The sequence below is a fragment of the Camellia sinensis genome, chromosome 3 (assembly GCF_055761805.1).
Source record: "Camellia sinensis isolate YWXY chromosome 3, ASM5576180v1, whole genome shotgun sequence".
Taxonomy (NCBI): domain Eukaryota; kingdom Viridiplantae; phylum Streptophyta; class Magnoliopsida; order Ericales; family Theaceae; genus Camellia; species Camellia sinensis.
This window is the reverse complement of record NC_138963.1, coordinates 24,508,406-24,528,169: the sequence shown is the minus strand read 5'-3', so window position 1 is coordinate 24,528,169 and position 19,764 is coordinate 24,508,406. Positions and strand designations below refer to the sequence as shown.

Genomic DNA, 19,764 nt, shown 5'->3' with positions numbered 1-19,764 from the left:
GACACCTGGTCATTTGGTTGATCGACAAGAAGCTCAGTTTCAGCCGTATCAGCATGAGCCATCTCAACAGGAGCAGGTGGTGTAGACTCAGTCCTAACTTCAGGTGGAGGGGGTGGAGGCTGAGATCGTTCAGCTTTGGCTTTCTTGCGTGCAGCCATCCTGTCGGCATTTTTCTTCCTGGCCAACTGAGTAATCGACTCACCAGCCATGTTATCAGGATATGAGCCGGGTAGGTCCCCTAAGTCGGTGAAAATGTCTTCGGAGGAGACGTTCGGTCTCGAAGTCGATGGAGGGTCGAGGCTGGCTTCCTCAAAAGCCAAATTCAGTGCCGCATCAAACTCTAGCCTTTCAGAGCTGTCTGAGGGTCGATTTGGCTGCTCAGCAACTTCGGCTACTTGTTCAGCCTCTGGCTCCAAATTTGAAGCTTCAAGACCAATTTGCCTCAGATTCTTGAAGTTTGGAAAAATAAGCGCCGTAAGCTGCTACTCATCCCTCAAAATCGAAATGTTATCTGTAACCGAAAACATGGAGTAGGTCGGCTCGTATCTTAAAAGTATGTGGGCCGCCCTGCCTTGCTTCTGAAGATTCGAACGTCCAAAGAATTGGAGCGCAGTTTTAATTTCCGCAAGTACGGCGTCGTAGGCTGAAACCAAAACTTTTTTAAATCGTTTCCTGCATAAACCAAACGGTAAATACATAGAAGGAAAGCCGAATAAATATATAACAATAAAAAATAAAAAATTAGCTATACGGCCACTTGGTTCACCTTTTCGTCTTAGCACGGGATCTAGGCAATCTTCACCCTTGCCAAATTCTCAGTTGTCTCGGACAACGACCATTACATCGTCAACACGTTTGCCAAAGCTGGCAAGCATAGTCACTAAGTGATGATCGGTGTCCTTGGCCTTGAGAAAATAGCGTCCCAACCGGCCAGTAGATTTGGCTAAGACATAGCAATGCCGAATCACAGGTATACCAAGATTATTCCTAAGGCGTCGGTTCAACTCTATAATCCCTATTCTGATTCGGAAGAAATTTACATTAGGCTGGGAAGGGATTAGACCCCAGTATCGAAGGATGACCCTTAAAAATGGGTGAAGGGGAAAATGGACTCCGCCCTCAGCAATTGATAAGAGAGGAAAGATGATTGTACTTTCGTCAGTCCTCTCTATATCAGTGGTGCTGTCTGCCACGAGTGACAGATGGACATTGTCGGAGATGGAATAATGGCGTCGAAAACCGGAAATTCGTTCTGGCGAAAGGAGTTCTTTCAAGTGTTTGGTCATCCTAACCAACCTAAGGATTATGCGAAACCAAAAATAAACAAGGAAATGAGATTCGAAATAAAGGAGAAGAGAACTTACAAAAAGTAGAAGAGACAGTAAGAAATAGGAGGAAGTTGCAAAGGCCACGAAATGGAAGTATATCGAGAAGCAAACCAGAAGCTTTGAGTATTCAAAAAACTTACACTCGAAGGGACAACATAGTTTCAAATTGCATTAAATGAAGGAAGCATACGAAGAGGCGAAAAGATGTAATGATGCCTGAGAAGCGTGTTCTGACATGCGTTGGAATGAGGTTAACCGCCGTTCCTTCCTTGACTTTTCAAGTTCAAAACCAAACAAGCCGACTAGCTGGCGTTAATAGGATGTTTTGGGGGCAATTGTGGGAGCCGGATATTATGGGGGCAATAAAGCCGAATAAAGGTATAAGGACAGTCACGGACGAAATTTGTACTCGGCTTCATCCTGGATGATCCCAAAGCCGAATATATTAATCGGCCGAGGAACAAGTCAAACTAAGACCGAATACATAAACGTACAATGGATTAAGGGTGGGCCCGATCCTGAGGCCCAAAAGAAAAATATAAATAGAGGTGTATCAGCAAAAAAAAAGTATGTGAAAATAAATAAGTTTAACTTGAGTTATAAGCAACCAAGAGAGTGTACACTGACTGATCCGTCAGAGTGCTAATTCCGGCACCCCTGACTGGAGTGTTCATTCCTTTTCAGGTAACTAACTGAGAATCACGAGCGTCCTACTAAATTTAAAGAGTATTTTCAAACCACTTCTCCACAGATTTTATTGTACATTCAATCAAAGTATAAACATCTTTCAACTAACCTGACCAAATTAGCCACGAAATTAATTACATAATTTTTTTTTAACCATGCATATCACGTAGTGAAGCCTATCATAAAAGATATTTTACTCAGATTTCGCCACTTATGTTTTACATTTTCTCTATAACTATTTACTAATTTAAAATAAAGTTTATTAATAAAAAAATGTCTTGTAACTCAAATTTTGTGGCTCAAAAGTGACTTAAATGGCCAAAACGACATCGTTTTGACCATTTTTATGTTGTTCTGTACTCAAAACGACGTCGTTTTAACCATTTGAGTCACTTTTGAATCACAAAATTTAAACTATGTAGCATTGTCGTTATTAATATCACTAAATCCATAAATCACATGCCAACATACATGGTTACAAGCCACAGTGATCTGAACGTCTTGGAAAGTGCTCTGCACAAGCCCATGAGTTGTCTGGTTCTTTTCTCCAATTTCTGTGCATTCACGTATGTATTTGTCTTTTTTGATGTATTTTATAATCATTGGTTATAACTTATAAGGGGCTAAGACGTATGTATTTGTCTTTTTTGATGTAAAGTTATAAGGGGCTAAGACGATAGCAGAGAGAGAGATAGAGAGAGAGAGAGAGAGATAGAGTCAAAGATAAAAAGAGACAGGTAGTTGGGTATATTAGCATAGCCATGTTCCAACCCCCCCCCCCCCCCCCCCCCCCCCCCCCCCCCAATCACACATTTCCACACAAAACGCAAAAACAAAATACCAAAATTTGTAGGCAAAAGGCAAAAAAACCATATTATTTACTGAAAAATGCTTGGGAGTACTAATTAGGGCTCTCACTAATTAGGTGGCAATGGGTCCCGTCATTAATGATGTGATGTTTTGATCTTGGAGTTGTGTATTTTTTTTTTTTTTTACTTTTTTAATGCATTAGTGCTATCAGTGATGATATTTTTAGTAGGATAAATCATTATTGTTACTTACTGACGAATGTAGTCAAAATAAACAATATCCATTTGGATTTCCAAAATTTTCTTCTGCAATTCTCACTTTCTCTCTCTCTCTCTCTCTCTGATATAAAAGAGGCACAGTGTGGAAGCCTCACCCTAAGGGACTCATGGCTTGGAAAACCCAAATGAAACTTTTTCTTCATCTAGGTTAACTTTGGCTCAAAAAGAGATAAAGCTCATCTAGCATGGTATGCAAAGATTGAAGTTGTTAAAGTTTCTCTATTTTGGGCTAATCTTGTTTCTCTGACATACATATCATTTTTTTATTCCATTGGCTACTATTTTTTCTTAATTTATTCATATTAAAATCCTAGGTTCTGGAATGCAGGTAGAGTTGAGGGCTGTAAAATGGGTAGTAAATGAGATTTGAGTGGAGCAAATCAATTTCATAGGTTGTTAGTTGTTTGCCTTTCTAGTTAGTTCCTTCTTCTTCTATGTCTCTATATTTCTATTTTTTGTGAATGCTTTTTTCGCATTTGATCTATGGTTTGTTTTCATGTGTTGTGTTTCTACATCTTAGGGTTTCTCTTTTAATTTTGATTTTTTTGGTCAACTTTCTGATTCTATTTAATCATGCAATTTTCTTCTGCTTTTCTTTTCTTCCTTGGTGGAAATGCATAGTTCCATTATTTGGATAAAGAATTTGTTGTTTGGTGATAGGGAAAAAGCATATTGGTTTGTTTGGGCTTCTACTATTCATATTGACATTGTCAATAAATTGGTGTAAAATTGCTTATGGAAAGTGACAATCCTACCCATTTAATCTTTATTTTTATGTAATGTGGGTTTTTTATGTGAGGTTGAAGCATCGTCGACTTCATTAAATTAGATCTACCATATGCAGAATGATGTGTTTTGTTCTTTAGTTGTGGGTTAGGCAGCTTCTCTGAATTAAAAAAATGATATGGCTAATGAAATGTTATTATTTTAAGAATGGTTATATGGTATGCCATAACAATCTACAGTCCCTTTGTTTTATGTTTTGCAATCTTTGCTGTAGAAAGGTATCTTAGGCCTCTGAAAAAATTTAAGGTGCTTCTAAATTATGGTTGCAATGAAAGTTTAGCTTGTTACTGAGTAGGAAGCAGATAAGTATCTTATACCTTAATGGAGACGAGACTTTTATTTATCATTCAATATTACAAGAAGAGATTCTTTTTCTGGATTATACATTGGATTATTCAAGTATGGCTAAACTTTTCTAAGGGAGTAGCAACGGTCAAGAAAAAAACTAGAGGTACAGAAGATGCATTTGGCCATTGTTTGTTCCACACACAATATGCTTTCGTCACTTTAATTTTCATCCTCCCTTCTTTGAAGACAGCATGGTCATCTGAGTGTCGTGCTGTTGAGGTGTTTTTTCATATGGGTATTATAGTTGGTTTCTTTACACATAATCTGTGAAATATTGTTTCTTTAGGCAATGCTGGTGCATAGGTCTAGGAATTGGTAAAATGTTCCTTGTGTTTTGTCCTAATAGTAGAAGGAGATTAATGTTAAACCTAATTCTTCAAATGCCAAAGCTAAAATCCAAACGAATCTCTTTATTGTAGGTGCCACCTTCCATGTTATGTAGTGCACTACATAAATAATGCCATCATCAAACAGCTGTGAAGAACAGTGATAAATTTTCTAGGACCATTTCCTCAGTGCTGCCTTTCTGAATTCCCAAACGAGCCCTAAGCTCTGTTTTGATTGTTTGTTAATTGCGAAAAAAGAAAGAAAGAAAGAAAAAAGAATGTTTTGTTGGATGAGCATTTGTCATGGTATAAAAGGCCCGCTTTAGTATTCTGAAATTGCAGAGAAGCTACCATTTGGTTTCACAATTTAAGGCCATTTCATTACACAGTTTACTTCATCAATCACTTCTTTGTGAAAAGATGATTTTCTTTTTCCTTTTTCCTGTCTGTCATTCTATCCTTCTAAGTTATTTACATATTGACATTAAAACAATTCATGCAGGTTTGAAGAATTTGAATTTCACTTTTCATTCTTTGAATAGTTAAAGCCAACACTTCCAAGTAGCCGTCGCCATTCTGCTTATCACCTCATCTTTGCCCTCTATTTTCTGCTATTGGAGACATAAATAAAATTCAGATCGATCTTAAGATAGCCAAAATACCAAATCAACGTTTAATATCCATCAACATATTATGAGCCAAAACAATTGACTAGAACTTCCTATATTGATTCATAATGGAGGTTAAAGAGACAGAAAGGATAGTTATAGCTAAACCGGTTCCTTCAAGGCCTTCTTGCTCCACTTTTAGGTCCTTTTCCGAGCTCCTAGCTGGTGCTATTGATTCCTCACCCTCTAATGCATGTTCTGACGCTGCAGTCAGTGCCATTAGACCAAAAACTGTGAGGTTCAAGCCAATGGTGAACCATCCTCCTATACTTTCTTCCCAGGTAATCGGCCCCCTCCCCTTTTCTTCTGTTTTAGGCCTTCTGATCTCATATTTCAAGGACTTCTTTTTTGGACGTTCTTTTTTATCTTTGTGTTTTCAAACAATTTCAGGCCAAGCTATCTGGATCTGCAGCTTGTTGTCCATCCGAGAAGGTGGATAAGGGTTTGAATTCAGATGGAAAATCCACTGTGGTTTACAAACCGTTGGCAAAGGTTGTATCAAAGACAACATTGTCTCTCTTGGCAAATCTGGTTAGTATTGATCCCTTGCATGTAATTGATTAAATATTGTTATTGTAAGATTTAATTGTAAGATTTAATCTATAAAAATATAGAGAGAATTGTATTATTGATAGATTGTATTGAATTGTGTATATTACAATTACAAGGATTCCTATTATATAGGAGTGTGTTTGGGAGTAGGTGGAGAGGTAGAGTAGGTGAAGTGGAGGTGGTAGTGGTGTAGTGGGTTAGGTTTAGTGGAGAGGTGGAGTAGGTGAAGTGGAGGTGGTAGTGGTGTAGTGGGTTAGGTTTAGTGGAGTAGGTGAGGTGGTAGTGGTGGTAGGTGAAGTGAAAATTTTAACAGCCCCCCGCAAACTCAAGGAGGATAGAAACTAACCAACTTGAGTTTGGAGAGAGTTACAAAACAAGAAAATACATAAAAATAAAAAAGGATAGGGGACACTGTATGGTCGTGTCAGACCATTGGTGAAGACACTGAATGGTGGTGTCATAACGTTGTAGAGGACACTGTATGGGGGTGTCATAACTTTGTAGAGGACACTGTATGGTGGTGTCATAACGGTGTAGAGGACACTGGATGGCGGTGTCAGACCGATGTAGAAGACAGTTTATGGGGTCATGTCGGACCGTTGTAGAAGACAGTTTACGGGGTCATGTCGGACCGTTGTAGCAGACAATGTTGTGACAGTTGTTGGGACAGTTTACGGAGTCTTGCTGGACCCTTGTAGAAACTAACCGGAATCAATGTCGGGACAGTTTACAGAGTCTTGTCGGACCCTTGTAGAAACTAACCGGAATCTATGTCGGGACAGTTTACAGAGTCTTGTCGGACCCTTGTAGAAACTAACCGGAATCTATGTCGGGACAGTTTACAGAGTCTTGTCGGACCCTTGTAGAAACTAACCGGAATCAATGTCGGGACAGTTTACAGAGTCTTGTCGGACCCACAAAGGAGCTAACCGGAATCAATGTCGGGACAGTTTACAGAGTCTTGTCGGACCCCTTAAAAAATCGCATCCTCAAAAGGTGCGCCCAATTCATAAAAAGGCGTGCCATCAAAAGGCGTGCCATCAAAAGACGTGCCATCAAAAGGCGTGTCCACTTTATCAAAAGATGTGCCATGAAAAGGCGTGCCAGTTTGTCGGGCGTCAAGAGGCGCGCGATGCGCGTGGCAGCCTCGGCTATTTAACCAAGACGAAGGCAGAGGCTGGGGCAGAGAAAAAACTGAGAGAAACCTCTGAAAAATCCTTCGTGTTGCTGAGAAAGATAGTTCCGTTTGCGGAGAGAGATAGTCTGTAATACTCTGTTGCCCAGAAAATAGTCTGTAACACTTTGTTGCCCAGAAAATGGCCTCGTCTTCCCGGAGTCTGCTCACCCTCTTTCCCGACCTCAACGAGTCAACAAGAGAGAGAACTGGAGTGGTAGCACTGGAACCTCAACCGAGTGCCCCGGAGTTTACTCCGCTGAACTTTCCGATGCGGTCTGTGGAGCAAAGAATGGCAGTGCAGTCGGATGTGGAAGCAAATCAGTATACTCTGAAGGCATGTGTGGAAAGCATGACGGCGGTCACAAATTTGTCGAACCGGCTGCAGAGTAGGACAAATGAGGTGCAGCATTTAAACTCCCAGCTGGCTCTGCTCCAACGCATGTATAAGGATGCGCGAGCAGAGATAAGCGTGCTAAGGGCAGAAAACAAGGAGCTGAAGCGGAAGGCCACCGTGATGTTCCGATTTGGAGGGCCGCCATATACTGCAGTGGAGGAGCAGGGAGTAGTGATCGTGCCCAGTGGAGTGGGAAACACGGAGGCAGCACCGGCAAGGGCCGCCCAGGACGGAGGCAAGAAGAAAAGACCGGCGGCAGAGTAGAGAAGAAAAATCCCACCTGTGAATGTGGTTGTTTCTTTATATATATATATATATATATATATTTTTTTTTTTTTTTTTTTTTTTTTTTTTGTATGTGGAAACATGGTGATTGGGATGAGTCCCGACATGAATAAAATGAGTTTGGTGTGCAGATCTTCCTCTGCCTTTTTTTTTTTTTTTTTTTTTTTTTTTGAAAATAATAATAATAAAAAAAAAATAAAAATAAAATGAAGTGTTGGAAGCCAGTGGAATCAATGAAGGCTAGTATAATATATTTGAGTGGGAAAAAGAATGATGGGTATGTGGATTATATAATAAAATAAAAGTGGGTGGATGATATGGTGCAGAGTGGCATGTATTGGTGCCTAGCACCCTGTCCGAGAATCATGCACTGGTGGGGCAAAAGTGGGTGGTGGATGACCCAAAGTGAATTGGCATGCTCTGCGTAACAGTTGCAACCCCAGTTCCACCACTGGTGCCAAAAAGAGAACCCTGAGACTGAGAATAACAATAATCTTCACATTAACCCATATAACCGTGGGTGATGGCCAAGAAACCAATTACCTGCAACATTAATGTCTTACTCCTTCCGGTTCTTGTGTTTTACTTTGACAATTTTTCGACCAGACTTGTCAGTGGTCGCACCAGAACCCAATGAAAAGCTGTCTCCAGCACCAAATTCTAGACTACCCGATGACTGAAATAGAGATGGATTTTGCGGAGCGCTCTGATTTGGTTGTTGGCTACCAAATTGAAAGGCGAGCCCTGGCGATGGAGCGGTTGAACCAAACATCATAGGGGCACTGTTGGTAGCAGCAACAGAAACCGAGGATGCTCCAAAGGAGAACCCAGTTGACAGAGACGCAGAACTAAATGTTGAGTTAAATGAAGGCTTGGTGGGCTGCCAAGTGGAATTAAATAAGCTTGAAGTGGCACCACTGGTGCTAATGGAGTTCGTCTCCGAAGAGGAAGCTGAAGAACTGAGACCAAAAACAGTGCTTGAGCCAAACACATTAGGAGTTGTCGAAGAACCAAATACAGAACTACTAGTGAAGAAGAAATGAAGGAAATTTGAGTTTGTCCGGCGGGCGGCCAAGGCGAGATTGCCGCCCGCCGGTGAAGCGGAATTACTAAGTTGTTTAACCTTGCTCTGATACCATGTAAGATTTAATCTATAAAAATATAGAGAGAATTGTATTATTGATAGATTGTATTGAATTGTGTATATTACAATTACAAGGATTCCTATTATATAGGAGTGTGTTTGGGAGTAGGTGGAGAGGTAGAGTAGGTGAAGTGGAGGTGGTAGTGGTGTAGTGGGTTAGGTTTAGTGGAGAGGTGGAGTAGGTGAAGTGGAGGTGGTAGTGGTGTAGTGGGTTAGGTTTAGTGGAGTAGGTGAGTGGTAGTGGTGGTAGGTGAAGTGAAAATTTTAACAGTTATATGATATCAATTGATCTCTCACATATTTCCTGTGCCAAACCAATGTTTGGTGCAATTTCTTTCTACTAAAAGCTGATAATAAGAAAGAAGAAGCTAAAAGTATCTATTTTCCCAATAATCAGCATTTTTTCAACTTGTATAAGCTATTTTTTTGGTCATAAGCTATAAGTAGAAAAAAAGAAGAAAAAAAAGAAGAAGCAGCTATGAGCACCAAACAGGGCCATACTTGAGTTTGCTATATATCTGTCTAAATCTGTGTTCTCAATGTTAAAACATTTGTTCTATTTTTTTGTTTTCTCTAGGGAAACTCGGACATTAGTCATCAACAAGCTCTAGCTCAGGTTGGGGCCCGTGATGAACCTCTAAACCAATTTAAGTACCGTTTCAGATCTGAACTTAACTCGAACTTTCACCAGAATTTTCCATCACAATCAGAAAGAGAGAAGACAATCGAGTCTTCAAAGATGGTGTCGGAGACTCTGGAAAATGATCAAAAATCTTTGCCACTCACTAGTAATGTGGATCGACCTTCTTACGATGGATATAATTGGAGGAAATACGGCCAAAAGCAGGTTAAAGGAAGTGAGTACCCAAGAAGTTACTATAAGTGCACGCACCCAAATTGCCCAGTAAAAAAGAAAGTTGAGAGATCATTAGATGGCCAAATAGCAGAAATTGTGTACAAGGGGGAGCACAACCATTCGAAGCCTCAGCCTCCCAAGCGCAACACATCGGGGGGACAGCAAGGATTCGTATCTGATGGGAGTGCACAAGAAACAAACAACCCGTCATGGAATAACCAACTCAATGAGAGAAATGAGGGTTTTGAGGGTAGAATAGAGAATCAGAATGAAGTTGGATTAGCAGACCATAATACAACTTATTCTGGCAAAACACCATTATCTTATGATCCTGTTGGTGCCAGAGCTGTCAATGCTGGTGTTGGAACTCCGGAGAATTCTTGCGGTCTTAGTGGGGATTGTGAGGAGGGAAGCAAGGTGTTGGAGGCAGAGGATGATGAACCGAAAAGTAAGAGAAGGTAAGAGACTGACTAATTTTCAATATGAAGCAGCCATGGATTCACCATATTTTATACTAATTCAAACAAGAATTGATAGAACTCGGTCTTGTGCCTATTTAGGCTGCGTTTGGATCTTGGATTAGTTAATGCTGATTTGTGCTATCTTTCTTACAGGAAAAATGAGAATGAACGGGGCATATCAGGGGAGGTAGTACAAGAGCCACATGTTCCGGTGCAGGGTTCCACAGATACTGAGATTATAGGTGATGGTTTTCGCTGGAGAAAATATGGGCAGAAAGTTGTGAAGGGAAATCCATATCCCAGGTTGGTCTTCTATACTTGTTCCTTTTTGTCCATTGTTGATGTTAAATGATGCCTCTTGATATTTCTCTTGAAAACAACATAATTTCATGATCTAAATAACCCAAATTGTTTAGAGGTTCTTGGAATAATTTGAGGCTATAAAATAACGTACCTCCCCTCTTGATTTTTCATGACATACGAGCATTGAAAATTATTAGCTCTTTATAATCACAAAATAATTAACAAAGTTGGTGCAAAATAGTTCTCAAATATTTTGGGCACTTGCAAATGTTGGAATGAACTGAAATGAGGTGAGCGTTATAAATACTTCAATAAATAAAAGTCAAGTATAAGTAATTTGCCCTATTAGGTTTGTGATAGAATTACTACACCACTGCAATGAAAAGGTGAAGTCAGAAAATATTTCTGTTCTTTTTTTTTTTTTTTTTTGGGTAAGTGAGCATTTCTACCAAAAAGAGAATATATACAACGAAGCTCAATACAAAGCCCTTAAGGCTGTGTTTGATTCATGGATTTGGAGAGAGATTTGGAAAGGGAAAGGGAAAGGTGTGTAAAATCTAGGTGAAATCTAGTTATATATTTCATTCACATTTTACCTACCTTTTTTCTTTCTTTTTCCAAATCCCTCTCCAAATGCATCAATTAAGCACAGCCTAAGGGTCGCACACACGAGGCAAAGCCATTAATTCCAAGAGGCATCAATTGAAAAAACCTCAAAAGACCTAGGTTCTAAAAATGAACTCTCACAACCCGAAAGTAAGTAATCATCCTCTCACAATCCGAAAGGGGGTAAGCTAATTAAGTAATCTTACTGTTTTATTTTTCTTCCCGCTATCCAACTTCAAGTTCTGGATTTTCTCTATTTTTGTTCTTATTAGTTCTTATTATCTCTAGATAATTGAGCACTCTCTCACACCAAGGCTTTAACTGGTAATGCAGAAGTTACTATAGATGCACGAATCTCAAGTGCAATGTCCGCAAGCATGTTGAAAGAGCATCGGATGATCCAACAGCATTTCTCACAACATATGAGGGAAGACATAACCATGGCATGCCTGTCAAGAACACAAATTCAGTGGCATCTGAACCAGATTCACAGGCTGCAACTTCAAAGGACAAACCATGACTGGTTCGGTGGAAGAATGCAATGCCAACTCAAGAATTTATCTGATGAAGAACACCGGAAAGAGTTCAAGAGCATCTGAAACAATGACCAGAGTATTTTCTCACTCCCACTGCGATGGTGGGCTCATCCAGTATGTCCTATTTTCTGTAATTTTTAAGTGAAGGATTCTTCATGAAGATAGTGCTTATTTTTATTTATTTATTTATTTTTGTGGATAATTAGAATTGTCTAATGGGAAATTTTGTTGCTTTACCACTTGTTGCTTGTTGTTTAGCTTATGCATATTGTTTTCATCCCTTGTATTTGTTTCCCATTCTATTTAGTATGCTAGGGAGGTTGGAAAAGTTACTGGAAAAGTTGTTAGAAAATGAGGTATTGCCCACATCATACAAATAAGTTTGAATTTATACAACACACTTCATTTTCTGGCAACTTCTTGGACTATATATATATATATATATATATTTTTTTTTTGTTGGTTCCCTAGTTTTTTCTAGTTAGTGGCATCATTTTTGTTCTTTATAGACAAACACACCATTTCTGAGCCTATATATATACATGATGAGAATAAGGTTGGATATTACATGTTGAGAATAATGAGCCAATAAAATGGAAACATTCACCATGAAACTTTACCTCTTTCATGTTTCCTCTTGCACCCTTTTGTTACGTTTACATTATGTTTGAATCTTGAATTTATCAAAGAAAACGTAAATGAAAAAAATTTAGCTTCTTTCACTTTATTTTCGTCAATATCTTTTTCATTTTGTTTTTCTTTTTTTTCACAAATTCATAATCCAAACATAATCTTATAGGTATTTACATTTAAAAAAATTTAAAAATTGAGTTGTTGACCAACCTTTAGCATTTGTATGATTTTAACACTAGTTATGCTCCCCCACATCTTACTTTCGTAGTATTGAAAAATGTTATTTTATAGACATTAAAATCTTGTCTTTATTAAATGTGTGTGTTGATGTCAATCGATATTGGTAGATCTTAAATTAAAAGAATTGATAACCAAAAATATGAATTGAATTTTTGGTTTGGTCATAGTATTGAATTTTGTAGATGAAACCATTATAATAATTAGATATACATGGTTTTTTAGATGGAGATTTTTTTTTTTTTTTTGTTGTTGTTGTTGTTGTGTGTGTGTGTGTGTGTGTAGGTAATCAATAATTCATTGACAAATATATACAAAAAAAAAAAAAAAGAAAGATTTTTTTTACTAACATCTATTCACTTTCTTCTTATTTCTAGGCCAGCCAAGGAAGTGCAAAAAGAAATTTTAATTATTTTACTTTTTTTCCCTCCCCATTTCCTTGGCAAAACCAATGAGCCAAGAATTCATAAGCTAACATCAATTAATTCCTTTTAGGAGTGTTAGGAGTCAATTAATTCCTATTTCAGTTTTTAAATTTTATTATTGCATAACACGAGAAAAGTTTGTACAAATTATTAATTTATAAAGTATTTTCCAAACTGATAAGTGATCTCCCAAAGGAGCTTGTTTCAAATTTGTTAAGATCAGTAAAATTGTTCAGAATCTAACATGAACCAATACAAGAAGAAAAATGATCTATAGATAGAATTATATATATAAATATCATATAGAATAATATAACGTGCTTTTGCAATTTTAAGTTGTTATGACCTGTGGCGGGTCTAGGAATTTTGATTAGGGTATTTAAAATTTAAAATTAGAATTTATATAAAATAAATCATATTTGCCTATGAAAATGTTAAATAAGTTGATTTTTTTGTTTATTATAAAAATACGCACAATCATAGAGGTGATGCGATTCAAATAAACGAAAAAGCGAATAAGTCGGTTTATAAGTCACTTTCAATAATTCACCTAATTCAAACTTTTCAAATCTAACATACTGATTTTTTTAATATAAAAAATTAAAATTAAAAATAATATATGAATTTTTACATATCAAGAAAAATATTTAGAAAATAAAATGTATAAACTAAATGTAATTTGAGCGTGACTCACTTCATCCCAACTTTGTCTATATACATAAATTTTGGATGAAGGTATTTAAAATTAAAAAAGATTGTGAGTAGGTTGTGGGAGAGTTGTGAACTGGGTGAGTTGGGTATTCAAGAATTGGAGGATGGTATTCAAAATATGTGAATTATTTATTTATTTATATATGACTGAAATTTATGTGAATTTAAGTGTCCAAATTGCGAAAGAGTACTAGTGTTGCCGCCCTAGATGTCTTGCCTTAAAATGAAAAGATTATAAAATGTCATATCATTTTATTTGAATTTTTTTGTATAAAAATTCTTTTTAAATATGTTAATAAAAAAAAAATGATATTGTATAGGTCTATATTTTAATGCTGTGTTTAGTTGGGAGATTTGAGTAGGGATTTGGAGAGAGAAATAAAAAATATAAGTAAAATGTGAATAAAACTTACCTATATTTCACTTTTTTTCCTTTTTTTCTTTTCAAATCTCTTCCTAAATCTCCTAACCAAACACAATACAAGAGAAATTATTTATTAAATTTAGGACACGGCCAAGTGGTGTCATGAAATTGCGGTGCTTGCAAGATTGATACAAAAATAGTATACTAGTGTGTTTAACACCTAAAATAAAGGGATTCAGATCCCATCTAACACTTTCTTTATCAAACAGTTAATTCAAATGCCACACACGTAGTAATAATGATTGACTAACTGTGATTGTTGAATAAAAATAAGAATAATGTTTGAGAGTCAAAATTTGTGTGGCTCAAATGGCTCAAAACTGCCAAAATGACGTCTAAAAATAAACTTAGATGATGCCGGAATAAATAAATAAAAGGTGTTAGAGAAAATCATCTTTTTAAACATAAAAATTACTGTCTTTGCATGCACCTATTGCACAATATTCACATACAAAAAATTTATTAAGTACATGACAAATCCATCAGGACGGAGATATTATCAAATAAAGAAAATGTATAATATTATTTAAATTAATAAATTTATAATTTTTTTAGTAACTGATGTATTATGTAATATTAAAATTTTACAATTTAAAATATAACCCACTTCAATAACATAACAGGTCTCTCAATACACAAATGTTATAAGAACTTTTAAAAAATTAACAAAAAATTTATATAACATTAACATGAGTGTAAATCCCACATAGTCTAGGTTTTACACTTATGTGGGTATTGCATAAAAATTTTGATAATTTTTTTTTTCCACAAATCTCTAGCATTGCTCCTCTCAATAAGTTTAGATGACGATTATTTCGTATCACAATTTATTTATTTTATTATATAATAATTTTCATCATTCATATTACTTCTTAATACATGCTCATACCATACAAAATAAAAAAATAAAAGATGATGACTTGATTGATGAGACATTATTAAAATGAGATTTTAATAAAAATATATATGAGTTTATCTTTATTTTTAAAGAGACTATTTGCGTGACTCGAATTGAGAGATGCTGATGATGGTGAAACATTCTCAATTCCGAAATGAAGAAGAAGCAGGCAGGTACAGTGGGAGGGGAGGGGGTTCACGCAAACATTTAAAGGCCACCATTATTTATACATATGATATGATGATGCTCTCTGATATAACTTTCGAATTTTGGTTATGGATGAAGATGGAAGATGAAGCTCACACAACATTTAGAGAGATTCAATGAAGAATGGATTCTGGAACACGGCACTGCCCACACAGGTCACTGCTAAGACAGAGAGAGAGTGAGAGAGTGAGAGAGAGAGAGAGGCCATGAAGAAAAGGGTGCTATGGTAAATGGATTCTGTAACATGAAAGTGCCTTTTCAATCCAATTTTCTGGCCATCACTTTAATGCTATCTAAGCCCTTATTTATTTATTTATTTTTATTTTTTGAAGTGTCAATTTGGATATAATGATTTGCTAAGAAATTAAAAAAAAAAATCATGAGAAATGATAAGAAACAAAAGAGAAAGAAAATTCCCCTTTTAAGTTATCAATACACAAAAACCTCTTCTAAATTATTGAAAAATGTGACTTTAACCTTTTAAACTATAACAGTACATAAATTGACTCCATATATTATTGAGAAATATCATTTTGTTCCTTAAACTATAAAAATGTACAAATTGACTTTCTAAATTATGAAAGTGTACAAATTGATTCCCTAATAGAAATGGTCAAAGTGAAACATGCCAAAGGTTTAGGGGGTTCATTTGTATTTTTTATAATTTAAGGGGTCAAATGATACTTCTTAATAGTTTAGAGAGTTTTCATGCAAATAACTCTTAGGTTGTGTTTGGTTGGAGGATTTGATGAGAGAAATGAAAAGAAAAAAAATAAATACAATCTCATTTTTTGTTTGATTATAATGAAAAATACAAGAAAAAGAAAAGTAATAGAGAAATACAATACCCCCTTTTGTTTTTTTGGTTCATTTAGCCTCTTTTCTTTCTCTATTTCCAACTTAACTAAGCACTTGTTTGACATAGTAAATTTTGGAGATATTTTAATCATAAAAAGATAAAATAAGTTAAAAAATTAGTAAGTATTCAAATCATGATCATTTTATTTTTTCTCTCACAAAAATCAAAAAAGTCAAAAAGCCTATCTCAAATAAGACTTTTTAGCTAGGCTAAAATAGTTAAAAAATCAAAAGATCAATCCACATTTCAAATAGTTAAAAAATCAAACGAATCCTAAACATAACTTGGAATTCAAATCTTATCAATTTTTTCTCATTTTCTTTTTATTTCTCTTATTAAATTCTCAAACCAAACACAATTTAAAGAATTTTAATATAAGTGACTTGACCCTTTGGCTATCAAGTCTCATTAAGAAAAGGTCTTACAGTAAGATTTAATTAAGGGGTTGTTTGGGATGTCTTAAATAAGTGTACTTTTTGACTTTTTAGACTAAAAAGTTGAGGAAAAAAATATGATTGTTTGAGTTAACTTTTTGACTTTTTATGGAAAAATGTGTATTAAAAAATTGTATAAATTAGTATATAGGGAAAAATTAAGATTAGGAGTTGTGCAACCGTACTTGTTGACTTTTGGTGAATAGTGATAACTTTTTAACTTTTTGAGTAATTTTTTGACTTTTTAATTTTTTTTCAACTTACCAAACTTGGCCTAAGTATTTTTGTAAGAAAAGAGTAAGAGTTTAACTCCCTCATGTGCTTGCTACTCAATTTTTTTCCTTCCTATTTCGTTCATTTCTCGGTAAAAGATAGGGCGAATTATACTAACAATCTCTATAATTTAAATCTTGTGTCACTTTGATTCTTAACTTTTTAATTGTAACATATTTGCCTTTGAATTTTAAATCTTGTTTCAAATAAAGACAATTGAAGATACCATTGATTAATTTTAAGGGCAAAATAATCAATTTGATAAAATATAAATTAATTTAATAAAAATAAATGTCAAAAAGATATTTTTGAATTTAAAAAAATTATGTATACTCACCAAAGTTAAAATTATGTAAAATTGATAAATCTTTTATACATTTATTTATTTTTTTTACCAAATTAATTTTTATTATGTGTTTAGATGATTATCATGTAATGGATGCTTATTTTTATTTTCATTAAATTAGTTTCTATTTTTTCAAAAGTTAAATATGACAACAACTTTTATATCATTATTAAATGAATCCATTAAATAAAAAAATTCAAAACTAAAAATATTTTATATATTAAATACTGTATATCAATTACACATTAAAATCCTAACAACTACTCATTACATGTTCATCATCCAAACATATAATTAAAATTAATTTGGTAAAAAAAAATGTGTAAAAAATTTATCAATTTTACATAATTTTATCTTCGGTGAGTAGAAATAATTTTTAAAATTCAAAAACATTTTTTTGACATTTATTTTTGTCAAATTCGTTTATATTTTATCAAATTAACGATTTTGTCCTTGAAATTGAGTAATGGTATTTTTAATTGTCTTTATGTGGAATAATATTCAAAATTCAAAATCAAATGTATTACAATTAAAAAATCAAGGATTAAAGTGGTACAAGTCCCAAACTATAGGGACCGTTAGTGTAATTTGTCCTAAAAAATATGAGGCTTTGTGAAAATGAAACTGATTGGTTTTATATGTTTTTCTTAATACCAAAATTACTCATCAAATATAAAAGGAAAAAAGTTTCATATTTTTATTTCACATTTTTACTTTCTTACATAATTAAAACATGATGGCGAGCAAATGTGTACTAGTGAGCGCGTTTTATTTGGCACCCAAATTTGGGGTTGGTTTGGGGTTAACTTAAAACATTTTTATTTTTCATTTTTTAAGAAAATAAAAATGCTAATTTTTTTTTTTCAGTAAACAAGTTTAATGTGATACTTAACTTTTTTTTTAGCTGATAATAAATAATTTAATGACTTTTTTACTTTTATTTTTATTTTTGTAGTAAAAGTTAACCCCTAAACGATTAATGAGCATATGAATCATACTAAAATATTTGTCACGCTAATTCAATGAAAATATTATGAAAAAGAAGAAGCAAGATTTATTGGATTTTTTTTTTTTTTTCCATGTCAAACAGACATATTAATTAAAGCATGCAGGGGGCATGAAATTAGTTACCAGACCATTAATATGATAGCCGCACAATAAGATAAATGAAACAAAAATCTGAACCTAAAAACCGATCACCGTTTTGGGAATTCAAAAATTACATCAATTTTTTTTTACTTACAAAAATATTTCCAAATGCATTAAATAAAAAAATCACTAAAAAATTATAGAAATACTGAAAAAAGCCAACCCCAAATCTACATTAATATATTTGAATCTACGTCACTCATTAATGAGGTTTTTATTCATAGTAATTAAAGTTCTGCTAATGATTTATGAGAGTGACATAGTAGTTGATCCAATGACCTATGTAGTTGCTCCTTAGAACAATGAGAAAGTCAAAAGTTCAGGATTTTAGTTGATGGATCAATTGCAGTCAATTTATTATAATTTAACTTACTAACCTACTAGCATTCTATTATTTGTATTAAAAAAATAAAAATTCTATAAAATTGATTGTGGAAGAGTTGGACACTAAGAGCATCCTTATCAGTCTGCTTATATTTTATCTTAAAATATTATTAAAAAATTCATTCCCTATTTTAGAAATCACTTTTTCATTTATTTCTCTCAACTTTATTCTATTAAAATAATCTTTTCAATTGCTTTTAAATTTGATTTTTTTTAATAATAAAATAATGAAAACACATGCCAACCGACTCTACAATTTCAGGCATTAGGCTCCTGCTCAAATTTTGGAATTCTTCAAACAATAATGTCATTAATTTCAGTTCAGGCAATGGGGCAGCCACTCAAATTGTAGCAACACTTCAAACAACAACGGTTATTTTTTCAATAGTCTAACGGTCATGTTTTTCAAATTATATAAATAGCACTATTTGCTCTCCCCATTTTACTTTGAAGCCAATTTCTCTTGAATTCATTCTCTAAATTTTTTTCTAAATTAGCCCAACACATACCCCAAAAATATTACCACAATTCTTATTTTATGAAGTTAATTCATCCTTCTGTAAATATTTTGATTTTAAATTTTGTGATTTTCTATTTAGGTGGCTATAAATTTCTAACCGCAACATTGCCATATGCTTTAAAAAATATGAGGAAATTACAAATTAATGGGTTTTTTCATAAAATATTTATAAATTTAATTATTAAAATTGATCAAATTTATCACTAAGTTAAAAAAAAAAAAATTCAACTTAATTGTAATTTCCCCCCAAAAAAACATGACTAAGTGAAAAAAAAATCTATGAATTTGGAATGACTTGTGTGTTTGTCTTTCTTTGAAATATTTTTTTTAAAACCCATTTACATTGATATTTATAAGAGGACATTATTGATGTGTACTATATATAAAAGTTAAGACAAATTATATGGGTAGTTTCTATATTTTATTTTTTTTGTGTTATTTTGGTCATTGTCATTTTAATTAGTTTGATTTGACTTTTAATTTTAAATGTTGTGTCAATTTAATTCAATTGATATTATTGATTAAGATTTTTAGAAAAAATAGTCACCGAATTGGTTGATATTAATTCACTAAGTTGAACAAATTTATAATTTTACTTATAAAAGTTTGACACATGTCGTTTATGTGAGCATTTTTTTTAAAAAAGAATTAAGAATTATAATTAATTGAACCAAATTAAAATAAAATTATAAATTTATAATCAAAATCAAACCTAAATT

At 34.0% G+C, this 19,764-nt stretch overlaps 1 protein-coding gene and 1 long non-coding RNA gene across 4 annotated transcripts; both read left to right on the top strand.

The window, feature by feature from the left end:
* Positions 1 to 2,818: 2,818 nt before the first annotated feature.
* LOC114274841 (WRKY transcription factor 44) lies at positions 2,819 to 11,784 on the top strand. 3 transcript variants are annotated; one of them, XM_082917396.1, is made up of 7 exons: positions 2,819 to 3,291; positions 3,432 to 3,495; positions 5,066 to 5,512; positions 5,622 to 5,762; positions 9,361 to 10,097; positions 10,254 to 10,403; positions 11,343 to 11,784. In XM_082917396.1, the coding sequence occupies exons 3-7, from the start codon at positions 5,300 to 5,302 to the stop codon at positions 11,527 to 11,529; spliced, it is 1,428 nt and encodes a 475-aa protein (XP_082773522.1). In that variant the 5' UTR covers positions 2,819 to 3,291; positions 3,432 to 3,495; positions 5,066 to 5,299; the 3' UTR covers positions 11,530 to 11,784. The 3 variants fall into 3 exon arrangements, with proteins under 3 accessions (XP_082773522.1, XP_082773521.1, XP_082773523.1); XM_082917397.1 differs by lacking the exon at positions 3,432 to 3,495 and adding an exon at positions 4,657 to 4,869 and having other exon boundaries at positions 3,093 to 3,291; XM_082917395.1 differs by lacking the exon at positions 3,432 to 3,495 and having other exon boundaries at positions 3,033 to 3,291.
* LOC145820842 (uncharacterized) lies at positions 5,797 to 7,846 on the top strand. Its single transcript, XR_014362868.1, has 2 exons — positions 5,797 to 5,984; positions 6,041 to 7,846. It is a non-coding gene; the product is annotated as an uncharacterized LOC145820842 (long non-coding RNA).
* Positions 11,785 to 19,764: the final 7,980 nt, after the last annotated feature.

What these genes read in the sequence shown, in the direction of transcription:
- LOC114274841 (XM_082917396.1), top strand. Translation starts at nt 5,300, where the DNA reads ATGGAGGTTAAAGAGACAGAAAGGATAGTTATAGCTAAACCGGTTCCT. An exon ending in TGTCTCTCTTGGCAAATCTG is followed by an intron (nt 5,763 to 9,360) that starts GTTAGTATTGAT and finishes TGTTTTCTCTAG; the next exon opens with GGAAACTCGGACATTAGTCA. An exon ending in AAGGGAAATCCATATCCCAG is followed by an intron (nt 10,404 to 11,342) that starts GTTGGTCTTCTA and finishes CTGGTAATGCAG; the next exon opens with AAGTTACTATAGATGCACGA.